A 21,302-nucleotide genomic window follows, 5' to 3' on the forward strand; every position below is an offset into this window, starting at 1 on the left:
ATGCAAATGGAAAAATCATATTCAGTAAGTTATAACTTTTCCAATGACCCCCTAATCCTAAACTCGCAAGAATCATTTTGAATAAAACGTATCCCACTTGTCATTCATATTCATAAGCATATTTCCATAAAGAATATGGAGTGCAATGTCACAGGCCTGTTTAATCTTGAGGTATCTTGAATGGGCAAGGGGAGGGGTGATGATTCCCATGCTGTGATTCACAAATTCAGAACAAATATTTTCAAAGTTACAAGTAAAAATTACACATTTCCATGTAGAATGGAAAACTGATATTACAAGTGAGACTAATGTATTCAAGCAACTTACTAACAATCATGTTGTAGAGGCTAAATTCAGAATACATTCTTATCTGACTAATACCTGTATTGAACATAATTAACATATTAGTGAGCTGGTTTAGTTTTCAGCTATGTTTGTCAGTTCTTAGCTAACACCTACAGCATTGGTCAGAGCTGGCACTTGTTTTACCAATGTTACACTAAAATCCAAATGTCATAAGCTCAGCATGAAAAGCTTTTTAGGGAGTTGTTTTGTAGAGCATACTTAAAGGCTTAAATGCTCATTTAATTTCTTGTTTTATATGATACCCAGCATTGCTCAGGTCCTTACCTCAATTCATATTTGTTTTTCTTCATTTAAATCATTGCTCTGGGGTGAGGCTGGGGATGAGGGATGACTACTCCAGCCCTCTCTCACTGCAGCAGCTTGGAGCCAGGTGAGACACACTTCTCCATGGCCACTACTGCTCCAGAGGGCACAGCCAGAGGAGGGGTGCATGCCCTCCAGTTGGGGCAGGTCCAGGTTCATCTGCCTTCTGCTCTCCCCAGCCAGAGTGAAGAATGATGATGGGGAACAGCCAGCAGAGTTCTCCCACAAATTGCGGAGAGGGGGTTCAGCCCCCACCCTTCCTAAAGAGCTGGAGCTAGAGCAGTCCTGTACTTGTGTGTGTGGCGAGGGTGCTCTCCTCTGCCGCTACCTTTCACCTACCTGGTGACTGTCTCTTTTCTGTATGGTTTTATGCGTCCCCCATATGCTTTTGTTGGGGTAAGGGAAGTTTCAGTCCTCCTCCTCCCCACCCCGCACAACTAATCCCTGACCTTGCTTCAAGTTATAAGAAGAGGAAGCTGCATACCAAATTTGGTGGTCCTAGCTCTTACTGTTTAGGAGGAGTTCTTAGACAGACAAGCTCTCTCGTTCACAGACTGACTCTCTCAAATATATAGTAACTAGTAAAATAGATCACACTATCTCCAGGACAGGCATGGTTTAAACATTTGCCTGATTTGCTTTTGTTACTGCTACTCCCTGTAGCAGGCTCACAATTTCAAGGTCACATTGGGGCTCATTCAGTCAATGTACAGTATATTTAAAACTATATCCAGTCTGTCTGCAGAGAATACAGTGACTTGCACCAACAATAACAAACTAAGTATATTTATTTTCTGTTCAGATTAGCAAAGCTCGCACAGAGAATACTCTGTGTGCTTTCTCAATTCACTATTGCTTGTTCCCTGCCTCATGACATGACTCTGATTTTGACCATTGGTGTTGCAGAACCTGCTTCCATGTTATGGGCACCCAATCTTTCTCTCACTCTTGTTTTTAAGACGCCTTTATAGTTTCTGTTTCAGATAATTCGTCAGTTGCCTACATACAATTATATACACAAAATGTTCTTTGGTGGTAACACTTTGCTATCTTGAATGAAACAAGTCTCCTTTGTGTAAAAATTTTCTGGGAATGGGGATCCATAATAATTCCTTTTTGGAGAAAATTACTTGCCTTCTTTAAATACTCATTTGCTCTCTATCCCCCACCAAATTGGGAATATATTTTTCATTCGCTCTTGCTTTTCACCTTTTGTTACAAAAAGGAGCTGATGAGGCAATAGGGGCTGCTATACCATCTCATAGAGTAAGTATATGGCACCTACTTTTGAGGCATATTAGTGGTGCCAGTTTGTGGAAATATGGAAGCTTCCAACAATGATGTGTTAAAAACACAGGTACAGGCATGGGAAAGTAGTAAAAAAATACATCCAGTGTTGTCAGATGTCCACGATTGTAGATAAGTAATAGTCTATTTTCAAATGCTTCAGAGGGGTAGCTGAGTTAGTCTGTAACAGGAAAAACTATTTTCACTGTGCCTTTTAAAGCCTCCCTCAGAACAGTCACTACCTTTTCCAGTCCTAAATCATCACAGTTTGAGAAACAATCACCTAACATAGCTCTTTCTTCTTTCCATTTCAGTGATGTATTGGAGGAGATTCGCATCAGAAAGACAGTAGATGAGTGGATTAAAGCAATTAGTTTGGAAATTCAGGTATGTCTATCTGACAGGGCACATTAAAGGGCTTCATGGAAGAGAAGAGAGGCAGCTCTGAAAAACAGCACGGGCCCTGGTTGATGGGGTAGCTGAAACAGGGCTGCTATAAATCAGTTAAGGGCCAGGTGAGCTGACTTCAGGCTGCCACAGGACTTTTTAAAAAAACCTTCCCTGTAGGGGAGGATGGGGAAGAGAGTGTAAGAGGAGTTTGGAGGAAGTGGAGGAACGTGGGAGCTGAAAAGGAAAGAGATAGAGAAGCTGAAAAACAGAACAGCAGCACTGCCAGAATAGACGGGAAGGTATGGGGCTCTTAATTTTTGGGCTCCCTTCCCCAAGCGGCCTGAGAACCCAGCCGGTGACTGAAGGGGACTGGTTACTCAGCCCAGGCTGATCAGGGCATCTGCTTCAGTACCTGTTTAGCCAAGGGGCAGAACCCCAAAATGCTGGAAAGGGGTTGTGGGCAGAGCAGAGACCTGGGACCCAGGAGTGGGTCTAACCCTGCCACAGCTGGAAGAAAATATTTGAGTTCAAATTTCTCAAATTGTAAGACATTTGTGAGGGTTTTTTAAATGTCTTTTAAGAAGTATTATGTACTTTCCATATGAAAACATCTGGAAACTATTAGGGCAGTTTTTAGCTTAACAAAATATTCAGACCTATTTTTAAACTTGTTTTGCTTAATGAAAATCACTATATCACAGTTACTCTTTAACGTGAAAATGAACCATTTGTCAGACCTTCAGAGTTGTCCCTAGCCTCTAAAATCATAGAGCTGGAAGACATCAGGAGATCATCTAGTCCAGCCCCCTGTCCAAGACAGGACCAATCCCAGCTAAATCAACCCAGCCAGGGCTTTGTCAAGCAGAGACTTAAAAAGCTCTAGGAATGGAGATTCCACCACCTCCCTGGGTAACCCATTCTAATGCTTCACCACCCTCCTAGTAAAATAGGTTTTCCTAATATCCAACCTAGACCTCTCCCACTGTAACTTGAGACCATTGCTCCCTGTTCTGCCATCTGCCACTACTGTGAACAGCCTTTCTCCATCCTCTTTGGATAGACTATATTTCCATTTTATTTTTAGGCAGAAATGGCGAAAAGTGACAATGATCAAACACAGCATAATCAAAAAGATCAAAAAAATCTCTGGATCAAGAGAACACAGAACACCAGGGATATGAAGACAAAGAAAGAAATTAAAGCAAAAACTCAAAAAACCCAAGAATCTGTAACAAAAAAGTATTTGCATGCTGTTAAGCCTTCCCAGAAGCAGTCGAACTTGAGAAGTTACTCAGTTTCTGAAGCTTTGCTGGAGAAAGAAGGAAGGAGAGAGGTACTGGGTTTTCTTTATTATTTGGCATTTCTACTGATAATGACTGCCTTACTTCAGTTTCTAAGAGAGAACTGAATTGGAACTCTCAGAGGGGTAGCCGTGTTAATCTGTAATTTTAAAAACAAGTAATCCTGTGGCACTTTAGGGTACATGTACACTGCGGAACTATTTCAGGATGTCAGAACTGTCCTGAAATAGCTATTCCACATCATTTAAAGCAGCCCATAATTTCGAAATAGATTTCAAGATAATGGGCATCTTATTCCAACATCCCGGTGACCCTCGTTTCACGAGTATTAAGGGGAGTTTTGGAATAGTGCATTTTTCCAAAATTTGGTGCTGTGTAGACATCACTAAATTATGAAATAAAATATTTCAAAATAGCATCAAAATAAGCTACGCAATTTGCATAGTGCAAATTGTGTAGCTTATTTTGAATTAAGGGTGCTATGTAGATGCACCCTTAGAGACTAACAAAATATATATATATAGTATGAGCTTTCGTGGGCAAAACCCACTTCTTCAGATGAGGTTGAGTGGAGAAAAAAATGCGCTTTTGTTAATCTCTGAGGTACATAGGACTACTCATTGTTTTGAATTGGAACTGTCAATGTCCTGGTTTTGATTTTACAGTAATTAAAATGTTTGCATGCACATATAGTACTAGTTGGGTAGTAACTGGAATACTACATATTTAATTCTGCACAATCTACTGTATATTTGAGAGAGTTTGTGCATCTGTCCATTCATCTGTCTGTGAGTCTATTTGTTCAAGAACTCCTCCTAAACCGTAAGAGCTAGGACCACCAAATTTGGTCTGCAGTTTCCTTTCATCATAACTTAAAGCAAGGTCAGGCGTTGGTAGTCCCAGGACAATGGGATGTGCCTGAAATATGATTGTTTCTCATGAAACGGAAAGGGAGGGCTGTGATAGCAGGGACAGTTACACTCCAGAATGACCACGGGGAGTAGTAAGTAAGCAAGCATGCTCCTGACAGCCCCAAATAGCAGCAGAGCAGCTGCTGGCCAGGCAGCAAAGCCACATGGCTAATCCAGGAGAGAGGTCCTGCCACCTTGACAGCCCTGGAGAGCTGTGGAGCAGCTGCTGGCCAGGCAGTGTAGTCCCACCTCCCCTAGGCGTATCTGTTGGCTTCCCTGCCCTGAGCCACCACACACCACCCAACCTCTTGCCCTGACTCCTGCACCCTCCATCCTCTCCCCTGAGCCCTTCCTCATTCCCCAACCCTGACTCCTGCACCCCCCCCCACACACACCTTCAGCCCCCTGCCTTAAGCCTTCCACATCCTCAAGCCCCTGCCCTGAAGGACCTGAGCAAAGCCAGGTAAATCTTCTAGTTATGCTATAAGGCATAGGATTTGTAGGGTTGGTTAAAAGGGTTGTTTGTCCATTACTTCATATAGAATTAATGCTGGCATATTTACCTGGTGTTCCTGTGGTCCTTATCTCAATTTTTTTTAAATAAAAAGACTGCTTGCTCTTTGTACCCGGGCTACTTGTTCTTCCCCTTCTTGCCCCTGTCAGGGAGCGAGAGCAAAGTGCACAGCTCATCTGCCTCCTGCATTCCTGAGCCAGAGTGAGGAATGCAGCAACTTGTGCACTTCCCCTCACTCCCTGACGAAGGGAAACAGCCAGCAATGTCCCCAGCAGGGGTTAGCTTCAGTCCCATTCCCCTTCCCTGCTATCCCTAAAGGATGCCTGGGAGGTGGGAGGCTCTGGGTTGGGGCAGTTCCAGGTGGCGGGGAGGCACCCTCAGCCAGCCGCTTTTACCTGCCTGTTGATTCTGTCTCTTTTCTGTATGGTTTTATCAGAAGCAATTCCATTCTGGGCACATCCATTTTCCTGGCACAAACAAACCCTCACCTTGCTTTAAGTTATGGTAAAAGGAAACTATACCAAATTTGGTGATCTTACCATTCAGGAGGAGTTCTTGATCAGACAGACAGACAGACAAACTAAACTCTCTGAAATACATATGTAGTAGATTCTAAGCATAAGTGCAAACTTAAAATGACTGCCTCTCTTGAGTTTCCATTGTAAGGACTGGCTGTGTTTTTGTGTTTGTAGTTTACAGTGATTATTAGTACTTAATAAATAATATGTAATGGTATCAAAAGGTAAAATTGTTTGTATACTTGATATTGATTGATGCAAAATTTGTTATGCATAATGACAACTAAAAAAAACCACACGTTTTACAGTTTGTCCAACACAGTTTTCTTACTATATCTTGTATGTCTATAGTGCTTCATAAAATGTAGAACTGCTGGAAAAAAAAATTAGCAATAGTTACATATGTAGTCCTTCACATATGGAAAACTTAGAGAAGGCTTTTCTTTTGTGCAGGGACCTCTGAAAGCAAGTGCAGTGGTACAGAATGAAGAGTATTTGTCCCAGGTATATGGAAAACCAATTTACCAGGGCCACCGCAGCACTCTTAAAAAAGCACCATATCTCAGGTTTAATTCTCCATCTCCCAAATCCAAACCTCAAAGACCAAAAGTTATAGAGTGTGTTAGAGGTAAGTAATCCTTTGACATAAATACTTAAATTATAAACAGGTGTGTCTTCCCAATGTATATCTTCATGGATTAAGTCCTGTATCCACGAGTGATACAGACCAGTGGGTCTTCCTGCATCTCCAACCATAGCACATTCTGCTAGGGCACAGGCTTCTTCCACTACTTTTCTGACTCAAGTTCCTATTCACAAAATATGTAGGGCAGCTACACAGTCCTCCATATATACATTGACCTTGCACTATGCAATTACTCAACAAGTCATCAATGATGCCTCATTTAGCCAAGTCATCCTACACAATCAGTGGTTGGCTCCGACCCCACCTCCTAAATTTCTGCTTGTGAATCACCTAATTGGAATACACATGAAATGAACAAGCACTGAACAAAATAACTTTTACGTAGATTCTCGTAACTGTTCTTCAATATGTGTTGCTTATGTCTGTTCCAATACCCACCCTCCTTCCCCTCTGTTGGGAGTAGCCAGCAAAAAGGAACTGAAGAGGGGTGGGTCAGTAGGGCACTGTATTGGACGCCATGGACGTGCGACTCCAGGGAGCTCCCAGACCAATCCTATAGGCGCTGCTATGGGAAAATCTTCCAGCTACCGTGTACGTGTGCACACACCCCTAATGGGAATAGACATGAACAACACATCTCAAAGAACAACAATTATGAGAAGGTATGTAACCATTTTTTCTTCTGATATTCCACAATGTTTAGTCTAGTGTTGACAGGCTTTCTTTTGTTGGGCAAAAGATAACCTCTGTTGGGAACTAGTATTTTACACTTCTTAATGCTTCTCTCCTGTTGGGTGACCTACAGTTGGAGAACAAGCATTTAAATGTTGCTGAATTACATGGGATGCGGGTATGATAAGTGGGATTAATGCATGCAGCAACTTAAAAGCATTTCATAAAGCCTAAACACTAAACACATTTGTATAGCACTAATACCTACTTGTAACAGTACAAACACAGAGAGGAATCAGACTGCTTCCAACTATGTATTCGTATGTCATTGTTCAGTGAGATCTAGAGGCCTTGGCATGTGCTGCCAGCATCTGTCTGTAGTGCATTGGATTATAAAGCCAGCAGTGCATAGTATACACCTGTTATTTCTTGTTCTAATTGATGTTGGGCATTTTATGTTAGTGATTTATTTTCAGTCCTGTCAGACATTACCTAAGCTTATACTAGAACAGGGATGGGCAATAATTTTTGAAGGGGGCCACAAATTTCTGAAGTGGCCCAGGCTGTCCCTTCCCATGCTCCCCTTTCTAATGTTCCCCCTCCCACAGAGCCTGATTGGCCTGGGGGGGAGCGCTATATCTACACAGCAACATTATTTCAAAATAATATAGGCCATGTCTACGCAGCCGGCAGTTATTTCGACACAATGTCGAAATATTGTTAAGCTGGAGGACTTCTCACTCTGACTCCTGTAACCCTCATTGTACGAGGAGTAAGGGAAGTCGGAGAAAGAGTGCTCCTAAGTTCTGTGTATACAGCACCAAAACTCAAAATAAGCTATTTCAAAATAAGCTATGCAATTGACTATTTCAAGTTAAGCCCTGCTGTTTAGACCTGCCCGGGGTGCAGGAGCATGTGAAGTCTTTGCCCCTCACCCTCTTGGCATCTAGAGAGAACAACCAGCTGTTCAGGGCCTAGGGATGTGGGAGCACACAAAATCTCTTGCTCCCTGCCCCTGCCCTGCAAGGGGCGCACAGTTCTAGAGTCAACCACCAGCTGTTAAAAAGAGCTGGTGGTTCCCTCTGGGACCGCATATCTCTGGTGCGGTGAGGAGACTTTGCACACTCCCCTGCCCCCAGATCTTGATTGGCCTGAGAGTGGAGGGAGTGGCACCATGGCCGCAGGCCAGATCAACCAGCTTGGTGGGTCATAACCAGCCTGCAGAGGCTCTCTTGCCCACTCCTGTACTAAAATATGCAGCATGTGAGAGATGCATTAAGTAGTTGATTCTCATTTCAGGTACAAAGGTAAAGTCAGCAAGAACACAAACCAGCTCTTGCACACAGAAAGTAATAACAAGTCCTAAGAGGAAGCAGCTTCTTTCTGCACAACTTAATGAAAACCAATATCTGTTCAGCCCAAGCAGAGAGGTGCCTGATGTCTCAGGGCCACTTGAAGGCCATCTAATTCCTATGGCTATTCCGTTAGGTAAGAACAACCAAAAACATAATGAGTTGTATGGGCCACATTCATTCCTGCTGCTGCTGAAAGATGCACCTCTTACTTTTCCATATCAATGATAGCTTCTGTGCCCAAGGAGATTTATTTCTGATGTTATTCCATAGAAGCTAAACCAGCAGAGGCTGCAGCAGTGGGAATCTGTATTTTCTGAGATTCTTCTATCTAGGCCCACTCCTAACCAGCATCACCCACATCTTGTGCTGTCTTTTTTATGACATCCTGGCGGAGGAGAGATTGCTGGCATTTTGCACTGTGGCAGCCTCTTTCACGGTACTCATCCCATCATTGTGAAGCCATTATTGATCAGAGAATGAATTCTGGGCTCTTGAATTTAGTCTGCATGGCAGAGAGTATATAAATTGATCATTTCTGCCCAACAGTTTTAGTAATATTGTCCCAAGTTGTATTATAGCATATTGATCACCACTGAGATACTCTTCTCTGGAGAGCAGATATAATCTGAGTATTGTTGGCTTGTACACAGAGGTTGATATTAAATTGACAGCCAAATATAATAAATGTACACGAGGGGCTTCAGGAAAAGCTCTGAGGATATTATAACTTCAGTCATATTTTGACTACCTGGCTTATTAGTTGCCTAAAGGAGCAGGCAGGGAGACACTGTGATATGTATGTATTGATTGCATATAGCCCATATTCTGTGAGCCAAAAAAAGAAACACATCTGTAAGATACAATGACCCAAGATTTTCAGTAGCACTGCTAACTACAGTTATTGTTTCATAGCACTAGGTGGCACTATAGCCAATTAAATTACTACAAAACAATTAGAAAAATGATCAGGCATCTAGGTGAAAAAAATACCAAAAAATGCATACACATTTAAATTTAAATGATAAGCCACCAGATTTTGACAAGTGAGGAAGAATGTAAATCTAAACTTTATAAAACTGACAAAGACATTCAGAATTAAAGTAAGAATTATTCTGATTAATTGATAAATTAAAGGTTTTTATGTTTCTTGATCAACTTTCTTTAGGTCAAACACAAATTAATGGCATCTCACCACAGCCTGCTGGAGTCGTCTTAGGTAAACCACACTCTGTTACAGTGACTACCTCTGTTCTTCCAAAACTACAACCTAAGGTTAAGAAACCCAACATAGCAGTAATAGAGATGAGATCGGAAAAAAAGGATCCTCCTAAACTCACTGTACAGGTATAAAGCAAAAACAACTATTGCTGTTTTTATTAATACTCACTAAAGCGTATAAATTATTGCAGATCACTGAGCTACTTACTAGACAAGATCATTCATGTTAAAGGACAATAGGCCCATTACTTAATGGGGGGGGGAATGAGGGGACAATAGGCCCATTACTTAATGAGGGGGGGAAGACAATAACAGAAAATGTGGAAAGTACTAAATGCCTTTTTTGCTTCAGTTTTCACCAAAAAGATCAGTAGTGATCAGACAACTAACATAGTGAAAACCAGTGTAAATGAAGTAGGGAAAAAACAAGTTAGAGGTCTTGAAATCATCAGGGCTTGATGAACTACATCCTAGAAACTCAAGGAGCTGACTGAGGAGCTAGCTATCTGATTTGCAATTATCTTCAAAAACTCATGGAAGATTGGGGAGATATTCCAGAGCGTGGGAAGAGAGCACAGAGAATGCCCATCTAAAAAAAGGGAATTAGGACAGTGTGGGTAATTATCGATTGTGGGGGGAGGGAGGGAGACAGCCACAACCAGCTTCAAGACTGAGTTGGATACTTTTATGGAGGGAATGGTATAATGAGACTGCCTACAGGGCTGCTGGCAGCAAATGTCTTCAAAGACCAACAATGGGAACTAGATGAGGGCTCTGAATTACTACAGAGAATTCTTTCCCAGGTGTCTTGTTCCAGGGTCTTGCCCACATGCTCAGAGTCTATCTGATCACGATATTTGGGATAGGGAAGGAATTTTCCCCTGAGTCAGATTGACAGAAGCCCTGGTGGGTTTTCGCTTTCCTCTACTGCATAGGGAATGGATCACTTGCAAGATTAAACCAGTATAAATGGTGGATTCTCTGTAACTTGAAGTCTAAATTATAGTTTGAGGTCTTCAATAAGGCTATGTCTAGACTGCATCCCTCTGTCGACAGAGCCACGGCTGCCCTTTACTTTCACTTTCGACACTGAGTCTGATCGGCACAGCGTCGGAACGTGAGTATGCAAATGAAGCCCGGGATATTTAAATCCCAGGCTCATTTGCACTCCCGAAGTGGTTGATTTGCACCCCTCTGTTGACAGAGGGATGCAGTCTAGACCCAGCCTAACTCAGAAATAAGGGGTCTATTACAGGAATGTGTGAGGAAGTTCTGTGGCTTATAATGTGCAGAAGGACAAACTACGTGATCATGATGGTCCCTTGTGACAAGTCTATAAATCTGAGACCAGTTGACTTAACTTGAGTATTCAGAAAGATACTGGAGAAATAATCAAGCAGTCAGTTTGCAAACATAGTGAAGATAATGTGATAAATAACAGTCAATATGGATTTGTTAAGAACAAATCATGTTAAATCAACCTAATAGCTTTCTTTTACAGGGTAACAAGACTTGTGGATAGGTAGGAAGCAGTTTATGTGGTTCACAGACAAACTGAAATGGCTTATTGAACTGTGTCCTGCAGGGTTGGGTTCTGGATCCAGTTTTGTTCAATACTTTTATAAGTGGTTTTAGATAATGGCATAAAGAGTATAGTTAGGTTGAAGATTAGGAGAAACTTCCTAACTGTCAAGATACTTAAGCACTGGAACAAATTTCCCAGGGGTGGTATAGAATTTGGAGGATATTTAAGAACAAGTTAGCCAAACTCTAATCAGAAATGGCCTGTTTCAGAGGTTATCAAACTGTGGTCCACAGTAGGGATGTAAGCTAGTTGCTTCTCCCCTGCACCCCCCGCTGCCTGTATCAGAGAAAGGCAGCAAGGTGGGGGGAACAGGTGCCAGTGTTGGGGGGAGTCGGCTTAAAAGGCTGATTAAATGCAATTTAACATCCCTAGTCCACAGTTCTCAGATAGTTCCCTCTAAGGTGCATGCCTGGATGGTCTCACACACGCAAATGAAGGGCAGCCCACCTAATTAGTGGATCTGTGCACATGTAGCTCCACTGATTAGGTGCCTGGACCCTGGAGAAGACACACATGTAAGGTGAGGTGGTGGCCTGGGGTGGGGGGAATTGAAGGTAAGTGGGAGGAGGGTAATGGGGTGAAGTGGAGGAAATAGAAGGTAGATGGTAAACAGTGGGGTGAGAAGAGGAGGTGGGAGGAATTTGCGATGCACAGGATTAGTGGCTGGAGAGAGAGGCTACCTTCACCAGCTACAGAGACGGCCCTTCTTCCCAGCCTCAACTCTGTGGCTGCTCTGGCAGGGGAGAGACCCCTCTCCCCCCATACACACAGCAGGGAAGACCCCTATTGATATTAAAATATGTGTTGCATGCTTTTATTTGTGGAACAAAAAATATTTGTTTATATAGCGCTTTAATTCAAAGTGCTTTACACAAGTTAGCTAACCTTGCAAACAACATTTGGAAAGATTGTTAAGTGGTTTGCCAACACCTTCAACAATTTTCAAGTCATCCACAAAAAAAGGTTAAGAATCATTGGTCTAGTTTATACTTAGTCCTGCCTTGAGTGCAGGGGACTAAACAAGATGACCTATTGCAGTCTATTCAAGCTCTATATTCCTGTGAGTCCATGCTAATGATTTGGCATTAGTAGATGTTTTTCTTAACGTGGTATAGTGTAAACCAAAAATCAGTCATCCTGTGCTAATTATTGTGATTTTTTTACAATAATTTTTATTATTTAACCAGAAAAGAATTGTTTGGAAAAAGAAGGTATGTGCAAATATATTCCTTGTGTTGAGGAGAAAACAACCCTGTGCGGGGTTTTAACAGGGAGACTATATGCTGAAGCAAACTTTAAAAAGAGATTTTTAAAGGTAGCAATTTACTTGGCTGAATGCTTTGCCATATACGATTTTTATATAAATGTGATTTTCCTTGCAACGCAGTTTCCCTTCAGACCAGTCAGCAACTGAAGAGCTAATCTTATATTTGTGACATGAGTCTGTTGACATGGAAATTAATGTGTTGTCAAAAATTCAGTATTTTGTGTTCATTGGAGGATCAAGCTGAAGCAGAAGATATGCTGTCAGTACAGGTTGAACCTCTCTAGTACGGCACCCTGGGGACTTGACCAGTGCCAAACCACAGGAAGTCCAAATTGTCTAGCAGCATTATCAACACTTTCACTGCTTACTTGGCTCTTAGAAGACATTTAGGGGATAATTAGAGCTAAATAACATCACAGAACATTGAGAGCCAGGACTGGTGGCTGTAAACAAACTTTATAGGACTGCAGGAAACTTGGCCACATGCATGTTAAGTGGACATTTGGCTAACTAAAATCATGCAGGACCACGGATGTTGCTGCACCAGAGTGTGCTGGATTAGAGGTTCAGCCCTTTCTTCCCTCCCTCTTTAAACACAATTACTTGCTAATTATAGCAGTCAGCAATTTTTTTTTTAATCCCTAATAGAGCATGTAGTCCATCCTTCTGCCAGTGCACTACTTTTCTCAACATCACACTTTTTGTAATGCTTTGTCCAGGTTAGTTTTAAATGTTCTAAGTGATGAGGCTTTTGCCAAAGATTTAAACTAGAATTTACATTTCCTTTTGATGCATTTGTGTATCTGTTGAAAAATCGGTCACTGCAAAGAACATAGTCACAGATTGTAGATCTATTACAGTGTGTCTATTACAAAATTAATAGTTGCTGCTTATACGTAAAAGCACACACTACACGGCTCTCTTAACAACATAAATGGCCTATGAGTCAGCCAATCATGGAATTCTGAATAATTGATGTGAATTGGGGTAGTGTATTTATTATGTAAAATTGCCATATATGTGTTTGGCAATTAAAACATGCAAGATAACAAGATCCCAGAGAGTTAATAATCTGACAGAGATAACAAAAATAAAAAACTCAAATGAAGTAGAGAGCAGGAAAAGTAAGATAACAGAAAAGGAGAAGAAAATACTCTCAAGAGAATGTTTTTAGCTTGTTTATTAGGTTAAATCTGTCTTTAAAATGCAGTTCTGATCAGACTGTGCTCTGATGAAGAGGTTTAATAAAGGAAAATGTAATTATTACAGACTCAGATTTTGGATTTATTTTCCATTTTAGGTGTTACCGAATGTAGATATTGATAGTATTTCAAATGACAGCATGAGCATAAACCAGACTTCTACAAGCTCGGAAGCAATACTTCCTCCTGTCAGCAGTCTGATTCAGGTATTGATCTAAATGCCTTTGAATTCATGTTAGTTTGATAAGTAAATATTAATCCATTAATGTTCAATTACTATGAAATTATCTGTTGTATTTCTTCTTAAAGAAAGTAGATCCACTGATAAACAGAAAAGAGACCTAAATTGTAACTTCTGAGCTGTGTGGCTGGCTGTCTTATTTAGTTATTAGAAGATTTACATTGCTTTGCTCGGGTTCTTAACTCGATTACTTTTTGTTTTTCTTCATTTAAATAAATTGCTCTGGGGTGTAGCAGGGGATTAGGAGTTTAGTATGGTGGCTTCTCCTCCCACTGCAGTAGCTTGAGGCAAGGTGAGAAGTGGCCTCTCCATGGCTGCAGCAGCTCCAGGGGGCACAGCTGGGGGACGAATACATATCCTCTGGCGGGGGAGGAGGGGGTCCAAGTTCATCTGCCTCCTGTGTTCCTCAGTCAGAGTGAAGAATGCATACAACTGTGCACTTTCCCCTCACTCTCTGATCAAGGGGAACAGCCAGCAATGTTCCCATACGAATGGGGGGAGAGCTGCAGCTCCCACCGCCCACCGCGTGGGAGACTCAGGACTGGGGTGTGCCCTCCAATCATCTCTTTTCACTTTCCTAGTGATTCTGTCTCGTTTCAATATGATTTTGTGTGACATGGCACTCATGCAGGGGCGTTGATGAGGGAGGAAGAGTTTGGGCCCATCCCCAGTCCCCACACAACCAAACCCTGACCTTGCTTTAAGTTATAAAAGGAAGCTGTACACAAAGTGTGGTGGTCCTGCTTCTTACCGTTTCGGCAGAGTTCTTGAACAAACAGACAGACCTACTTGCTCACAGAGGCAGCAGTGGGGGATGCGGGAGATGGCGACTCTGCGGGAGCTGAAATGCTTTTGTCCCACGTGGGCTGCTGCCTCTGTGTGATTACAAGATCTCATACTGTTTCTTCCACAGGATCTCAGCCTCATTCAGTGTATAGGCTGGACAAGGTGAACTGAATGAGGCAACTGTTCCATATTTCTTTTTTACTTAACTGTTCTGCATGTGTGTGCCTGTTTCATTCACTGCATATCAGCCAGCCTCCTCACTGCATGAGGTCATGTTCCTTCCAACCCCTGTCTCTCTCACTACACAACTTGTTCATCATTGGGCCTCTGTCCACTTCATGAGGCAGGGTTCTGCCCCCTGCTCCTCCCCCAAAATCCTCCAAAATGCCTTGTGATCATGTAATTAAAAATGAATTTGTAATGATTATACAAAAGAAAGTGGAGTTAAGGTTGCTATGGGGAACTTTGGGTTTGAGTCATTCACTTAACGGAATTTGTCCCTCTCTTGTGTATTGCAAAAAAAAAAAAAAAAGTTAGTTATAAAAATAACATTAAGAACCACCATACTGGGTCAGACCAAGGGTCAATCTAGCCCAGTATCCTGGGATACTGTGATATTTGTTCTGAGATTCTGAAGTTGAGATACTCTATTAAATCCTACAGCCAAGTCCAAGGAATGCTAGTACTGTATTCATTTTATTGAATTGCTTAATGGATACTATCAAGTCCTGTTCCTTGTCTATAGAGTCCCTCCTCCCCCAATTGTTAGGGTAAAACATTTGTGCATTAATTAGTATACAAGATGGTCACTGTAACTGAATCATATTCTCAATATAAAGCACTTCTATGGTTAAACCTTTTAAATTATGTAATTTTCTGTCTTTTATGAGGGCCCAGAACAAACTCAATATGAGGAGGAAGATATCAAGTTTCCAGGAACTAATTTTGTTGATGTCATCGATATCATTCGGGTAACTACATCCCAGAAGACATCCTTGCCTTTGGCTTTTATATTCAACTAGCTGAAGTTACCCGGCATTGCTTGGCCCTGCTCCCCACCGGCCGATTTGCTTCTCCCCACCCTCCCCCACCAGCCCTGCTTCCTGCTGACTGATTCTCTTCCTCCTGATCTACCCCGGCCAGCCCCGCTCCTGTCGGCCACCTCTGCACCCTGATCTCCCCTGACCAGTTCTGCTTCCCGCCGGCCGCCTCCTCCCTCCCGCCCCCAATCTCCCCGAGCCAGCATCGCTGCCCCCCGGCCAGCTCTGCTTCCTGCTGGCTGCTCCCCCGATCTCCCCCGGCCAGCCCCGGTGCCCCCAACCCTTCGCCCCACGACCAGCTCTGCTTCCCACTGGCTGCCCCTCCCCCGATCTCCCCAGCAAGCCCCTCTGCCCCTGGCCCTCCCCCCACCAGCTCTGCTTCCCGGCCCCAGCCCCCTCCTCCCGGCCAGGCCCGCTCCCCTCCCAGCCGGTTCCTCCCTCCCCCCCGCCCAGCCCCCAATCAAGTGTGTCCATTTTTTAAGACCACCTGGTAACCATAGCTGCGGGGGGCAGGGTGGGTGCCCGAGCTGTTGTGCGCATGGGGGTGGAGCGAGTCCTGGATGGTGCTGGGGGCCGCAGGCGGTGGGTACGTGACCTATGGTAGATGGGGTTGCCCCTGCAGTGCAGCACGGTGGGTTATTTTTTATTTTTACAGGTTAAGATCGGGCCCGATCAAGTCCAAAAGTACCTTAAAACCTTCTCCTGGAGGAAAGTTTATCCCATGGAAAGTTTGGTTGCAGTAGCTCTTACAGTGTCCAAGTTATTAGAGCACAAACATTCTCCCTTATATATTAGATTCTTTTCTATTTCTCAAATGTGAAATGCAACATTAAGAATTGTACTTTATTTAAAAAAATGTATCTTGTTCAGTTAAGCTTTATACTAGATTGAAAGGGGTAGATTTAAATTGTTGAATGCCAAAATGACCAAAAACATTTGGTTAAAGAAACAAGAAATGGTAGGCCAGCTCTTATTGTTTCTCTTGCTACTAACTTGGGATGTGGCTCTTATCATTTAGTATTTTTCTCTGATTTTTAGTGGTAGAAAATAGGTCCAGGAGATCCTTAAGATGTTAAAATGTTAATTTTAAGTAGCTGCTCTGTCATTAGATAAGGCAGCATTATCCTCACCTACAGATCTGTCAAACGCTGTTTCTTGTTTGCTATCGACTTCAGGATGAGTCTTGAAGTTGGCTGCTTTATTCATGCATAAATCTAGTTGAGTTGTCCATAATGACAAAGTGATGTGAAGTACCTCGTAATCTTTCCCTTATCAAAGATGAACTCATCTTCCTGTGCCACATAAAGGATGAGTCTCCTTCATTCCATCCGACACCACAGCATTCTGCAGAAAAACTGTGGCATAATCTACATGCTTTTGAAATACTAACGATATATATTGAGTGCACTGGTTTAACAAGAAGATTGACTTCCTTGTTCATCTTCTTTAATTCGAAGTGCCATGGGCTCCAGCTATCCAAATTATATCTGGCTAGCTCAATCTGATTCTGCATTGTTGAGGTGTACAAGGTGTCAGGTTGAACCTGTTTTGATAGAATCAAAATATGCTTCACAAAATCTATGGTGACTTCAGGTTCTTTCTGCACATTTTCTTCCGCTAGGGAGATCTGCAGGGTAGCAACATGGTCCTTTAGTTTCTCTTTTATTAGACATTATAAGGTGGACTTCTGCAGAAGTATTCTTCAATGGGAAGGTACTGCATGCATTGATCCAGAAGGCTCTTTCCATTTTGGTACTGGGAAAATTCCTCCCTTCACTTATTATTTTAGTTTTTTATCCCTCCCCCCTAGTTCTTTTTTCTGCTTGCTACTTCCCACATGTAACAGTGTAGTGAGAGGCAAAAGGCAATAGAATGGGAATTTTTTTACCTGCTAATACCCTTTTCAGTAATAGCAGCGTCAGAAGTTCTGCCTTCCCTGAATGGCTGCTTATCCAAAGGACAAAATATGTGGGCTGTTAATCTACTGTACGTAGTTTACTAGTTGGTACTGAAATTATTCTTACTAATCATATTCTAAGAGTTTTTATGTCAACTTTGAAACGATCAGTCTGGTAGCAAGTTGGAGAAAAGGATATAACCAGCAGAAATGTTGAAACAGGACTGCACCATTGTCAGAACATTTCCCTCCTTTTTTCTGCAAAGGAAATTTTGGCAAAATCAACAAGATTTTACAGAGCATTTTGGTTTAGATGGAAGGAACTATGTTTTCCTGTGGAAATCTAATGTTCCAACTAATGTTTTCTGACTAGCTGTGTTCACCAAGATGAATTTCAAACAAGAAGTCTAATGTAGCCAAGTCCTACTCCATGAAAGCCTTTGAAAAAATAAGTAGTGCCAAAAATCAATTTGTGATTAAGTTACCGGATAATTTTGGTAAGAGACTATCAATATATTTTTTCAATGATAAAACAAAATTATCATAATCTACCTGATCATTTCTGCCATTTTTTACTTCTATGACATTGTGCGAATATACTTTTCAGATCTAAAGAGAGAGGACCTCAATCTGATACTTTGAAAAATAGGATGGTTAATATTCCAACCAGATCTAAAATTATTTGTAATTTGTCATTTTTTAAAATTTGTCGTCATGATAGATAATTTCAAAGGTCCCTTAGAAGGTAAAATGCAGAAAATTAACTACACATCATTCATGACAGGACTGGGAGGTGAAATATGAAAACAAGATTTAGTCGGTATAATTAAATACTGAACATTAAATTTAATTTTCAGTGAAGATTATGTACTACCCCAAAATAAGTATAATATATAATTTCCTGTTTAGATTAGTATATTATTAACATATTTTTAAAAAAATCTTAGGTATATGATTTGGAAATATAGCAAAACTGCTGAAGTTTTAGCCAGAAGCTATTATTTACATGCTATATTTATTGCATATACTTAGTTTATTTTATCTAGATGTCTGCATTTTAAACACTTTAGAAAAGATTATATAAAATTAGAGACGTAAAAGAAAAATTATATGAGAAATGAAGTAAGTAGAAAAAACATGCATAATATTACATTGGACAGAGGAATTTGTACATGCACTATGGGAATGAATTATAGCTAGGGATGCATGTATTTCAATAGAATGAATTGCTTATCAACTCACAAGTCATGCAGAATAATTTTAAGGTGATATGGCACCCATATTTGAATTACTATGTAATACATTTTTAAAATGTTATAGAATTTTTTGGGTACAATTTCTATTTGGGGCAATCTGGTGTTCCCTGTAAGCAGCACTTTTATGCAGCCACTCAGGAGACATTCAGATGCCATCCAGGTGATTAGCGGAGGACCCGCAGCTAGGTTTTCTATTTCTATTGGTGGTGCATATTTACATATGCCTCAGTGCATATAAAATTATTCCACACTTGGATGGAAGAAATCCACACATGAGTAGAAAAGATTAGATGGAACATTGCCAATCCAAATGTGAGTATCATGTTTATATATTTTTTTTAAAATGTGCATTATTTAAAAAAATGTTTTTTTTTAAACATGGGTTTTTTTGTTGTTTTGGGGTTTTTTGCTCCCCTAAGTCTACAGCAAAAATGTTTTTCACTCTATTACTCTGTATGGAATTTTTTTACTTTTTCAGTTGTAAAATACTTGAAGACTGTGAGAGAAACTTTAATATCAGGGGAGAAGTGTTTGCTCCCTCTTAGCCTGAGGTCTGGGACCTTCTACTCCAGAATCCTAGAGCTGAGTCACAGCCCAAGCGTGGAAGTGTACACTGCAGGGAAACAGCCCTTCAGCTCAAACCCACAAGCCCAAGTTTCTAATTTGAACTACCGTTACACCTCGTGGATGTTAACCTCGTGGAATGAGGTGTAACGGTAGTTCGAATTAGCCTAATTCGAACTACCTACTCCCTGCCACGTGTAGCTGCGGGCATGGAGTCCGAACTACCGGGGATTTAAAAATGGCGGCGCCCGGCAAGATGCAAATGAAGCCCGGGATATTTAAATCCCGGGCTTCATTTGCAACTTCGATTGACTACATTAACCACCCTAGCTCGAAGTAGGGTGGTAGTGTAGACATACCCATATTGTGAAAGAATAAATAGGTATTTAAGTTACCATTAAGCTTTAAAAGTAATGACACATCTGTTAGAGCTAACATCTATCTTCTGGCATGCTCAGTGAATTCACATTCTGACCCATATCTTCACAGCCAAATAGTGCTAAAACTTATTTTAAAATAATATATAAATTCTGCAGAAAACAGATATTCATAGAATGATTGAAAATTTGTGCTGTGGAATAGCATTTCCGAGATGCATGTTATGTGTAACTTCAGTTATCATTGCAGTGTTGCTGACGCCATACTGGTCCCACAGTATTAGAGAGATAAGATCCCTAAGACCAACTTCCACTGCTGTAAGAGACACACTTTTAAGCTTACACAGAGCTCTTTTTCAGGTCTGGAAAAGGTTATTGAGTGTCAAGCTAAATACAAGGTAGAACAGATAAGGAGTTAACACATGTTGTAAGAGGCTGTACAAGATGAAGTGGGACAGTTAATATCTTTATAATCATAGGACAGAAGCATGCTAGTGTGTTACAGATTGCTGCAATGAGTCAAGTGAAGACAGTTTGAGTGAAGACAGTTTGTATCCTGGTCTTTCTTATTAGAGCATTTTCTGTGTTGTCTAAGTGCCTCGCTGTATATAAAAGATTTCTTGGTGTGTTTGGGGTGGATAGTAGATCTGTGAAGGTAGGTGTGGTGATCCATGATTTCTGTTACATAGTTGCCTATATGGTTTCATTGTTGAAGATGATGATGGTGTTTAGGAAGTTGGTGCTGATATCGGAGTGTTTCTAGAGCGAGGTTGATAGATAAGTGGTGGAGCCATAACAATAGATGCAAGACCTGCCGGCATATCTCCATATGATCAATGCTCCCAAAAACATGTCTTTCAAGATACATGAGTCCAACACATGCATAGTAAATACCCCATGTCATGCTGATTAGAGTGGCTCACAGCCGTGAGTGCTAACCCCCAGGAAGACTTTTAAGGAACAGGGAACAAACCTCAAACTGTTTGTGTTCTGTCCTTAAATTTCACTAACCAAAGTATCAACTGTGAATCCTCAAGCACTACAGTAGTCCTAATATGGAACCACAGACATTTTCATCGGGTACGACAGTCTATCTTGCTACCTAGGCAAGCCTGTCTTTATAATAGAGGGTCCCTTTACACCAAAAGTCACAGCAATATTCTGGTTACTCAGCCCCAGAGGATCAGTCACTTATCTCAGGTCAGTTTTACCCTAGGTCTTGCACCAAATACAACACTTGTAGCCAGTCCTATATTAAGGTAACTACAGGTGTACTAACTAGAGAAAATAAATGAGTTATTTACAAATTTAAAGCAGGTAACATACACACACAGGGGAGTTACATTCTTAGGTTTCAAAAAGTTCTAGAAGCTACAGTAATATGTAACCTCTGTATGTCCTTTAAGGATAACCCAGGCTAAGCAGCTTGGCAATGCCTTGTTTATTTAAAAATGTTGCCCTCTCCATATTTCAAGCAGCACACTGATGAAGATCTTTCTGGCCTGGGAGCATGGGCAGTAGGTGAACCAGCAATTAGGGGTGGCTAACCCCCTCTCCATTGTCTTGGCCTCTCCCCTTCCACCTAAGGCCTCATGCCTCCCTTTCC

The 21,302-nt window shown here is 41.5% G+C and overlaps 1 protein-coding gene across 15 annotated transcripts in view; it reads left to right on the top strand.

Moving 5' to 3' along the window:
• KIAA0586 (KIAA0586 ortholog) overlaps positions 1 to 21,302 on the top strand; it is a 115,593-nt gene that overhangs the window by 39,855 nt on the left and 54,436 nt on the right. For 14 of the 15 annotated variants that reach the window (XM_075926295.1, XM_075926308.1, XM_075926303.1 and 11 more), the window contains 7 exons: positions 2,271 to 2,343; positions 3,431 to 3,679; positions 6,044 to 6,218; positions 8,208 to 8,396; positions 9,429 to 9,607; positions 13,634 to 13,741; positions 15,453 to 15,533. In XM_075926295.1, the coding sequence (XP_075782410.1) occupies positions 2,271 to 2,343; positions 3,431 to 3,679; positions 6,044 to 6,218; positions 8,208 to 8,396; positions 9,429 to 9,607; positions 13,634 to 13,741; positions 15,453 to 15,533 (1,054 nt within the window). The remainder of the gene's footprint in view (positions 1 to 2,270; positions 2,344 to 3,430; positions 3,680 to 6,043; positions 6,219 to 8,207; positions 8,397 to 9,428; positions 9,608 to 13,633; positions 13,742 to 15,452; positions 15,534 to 21,302) is intronic. The other variant, XM_075926305.1, reaches the window with a different exon arrangement.

This window comes from Pelodiscus sinensis, chromosome 4, assembly GCF_049634645.1.
Source record: "Pelodiscus sinensis isolate JC-2024 chromosome 4, ASM4963464v1, whole genome shotgun sequence".
In the NCBI taxonomy this organism is placed as follows: domain Eukaryota; kingdom Metazoa; phylum Chordata; order Testudines; family Trionychidae; genus Pelodiscus; species Pelodiscus sinensis.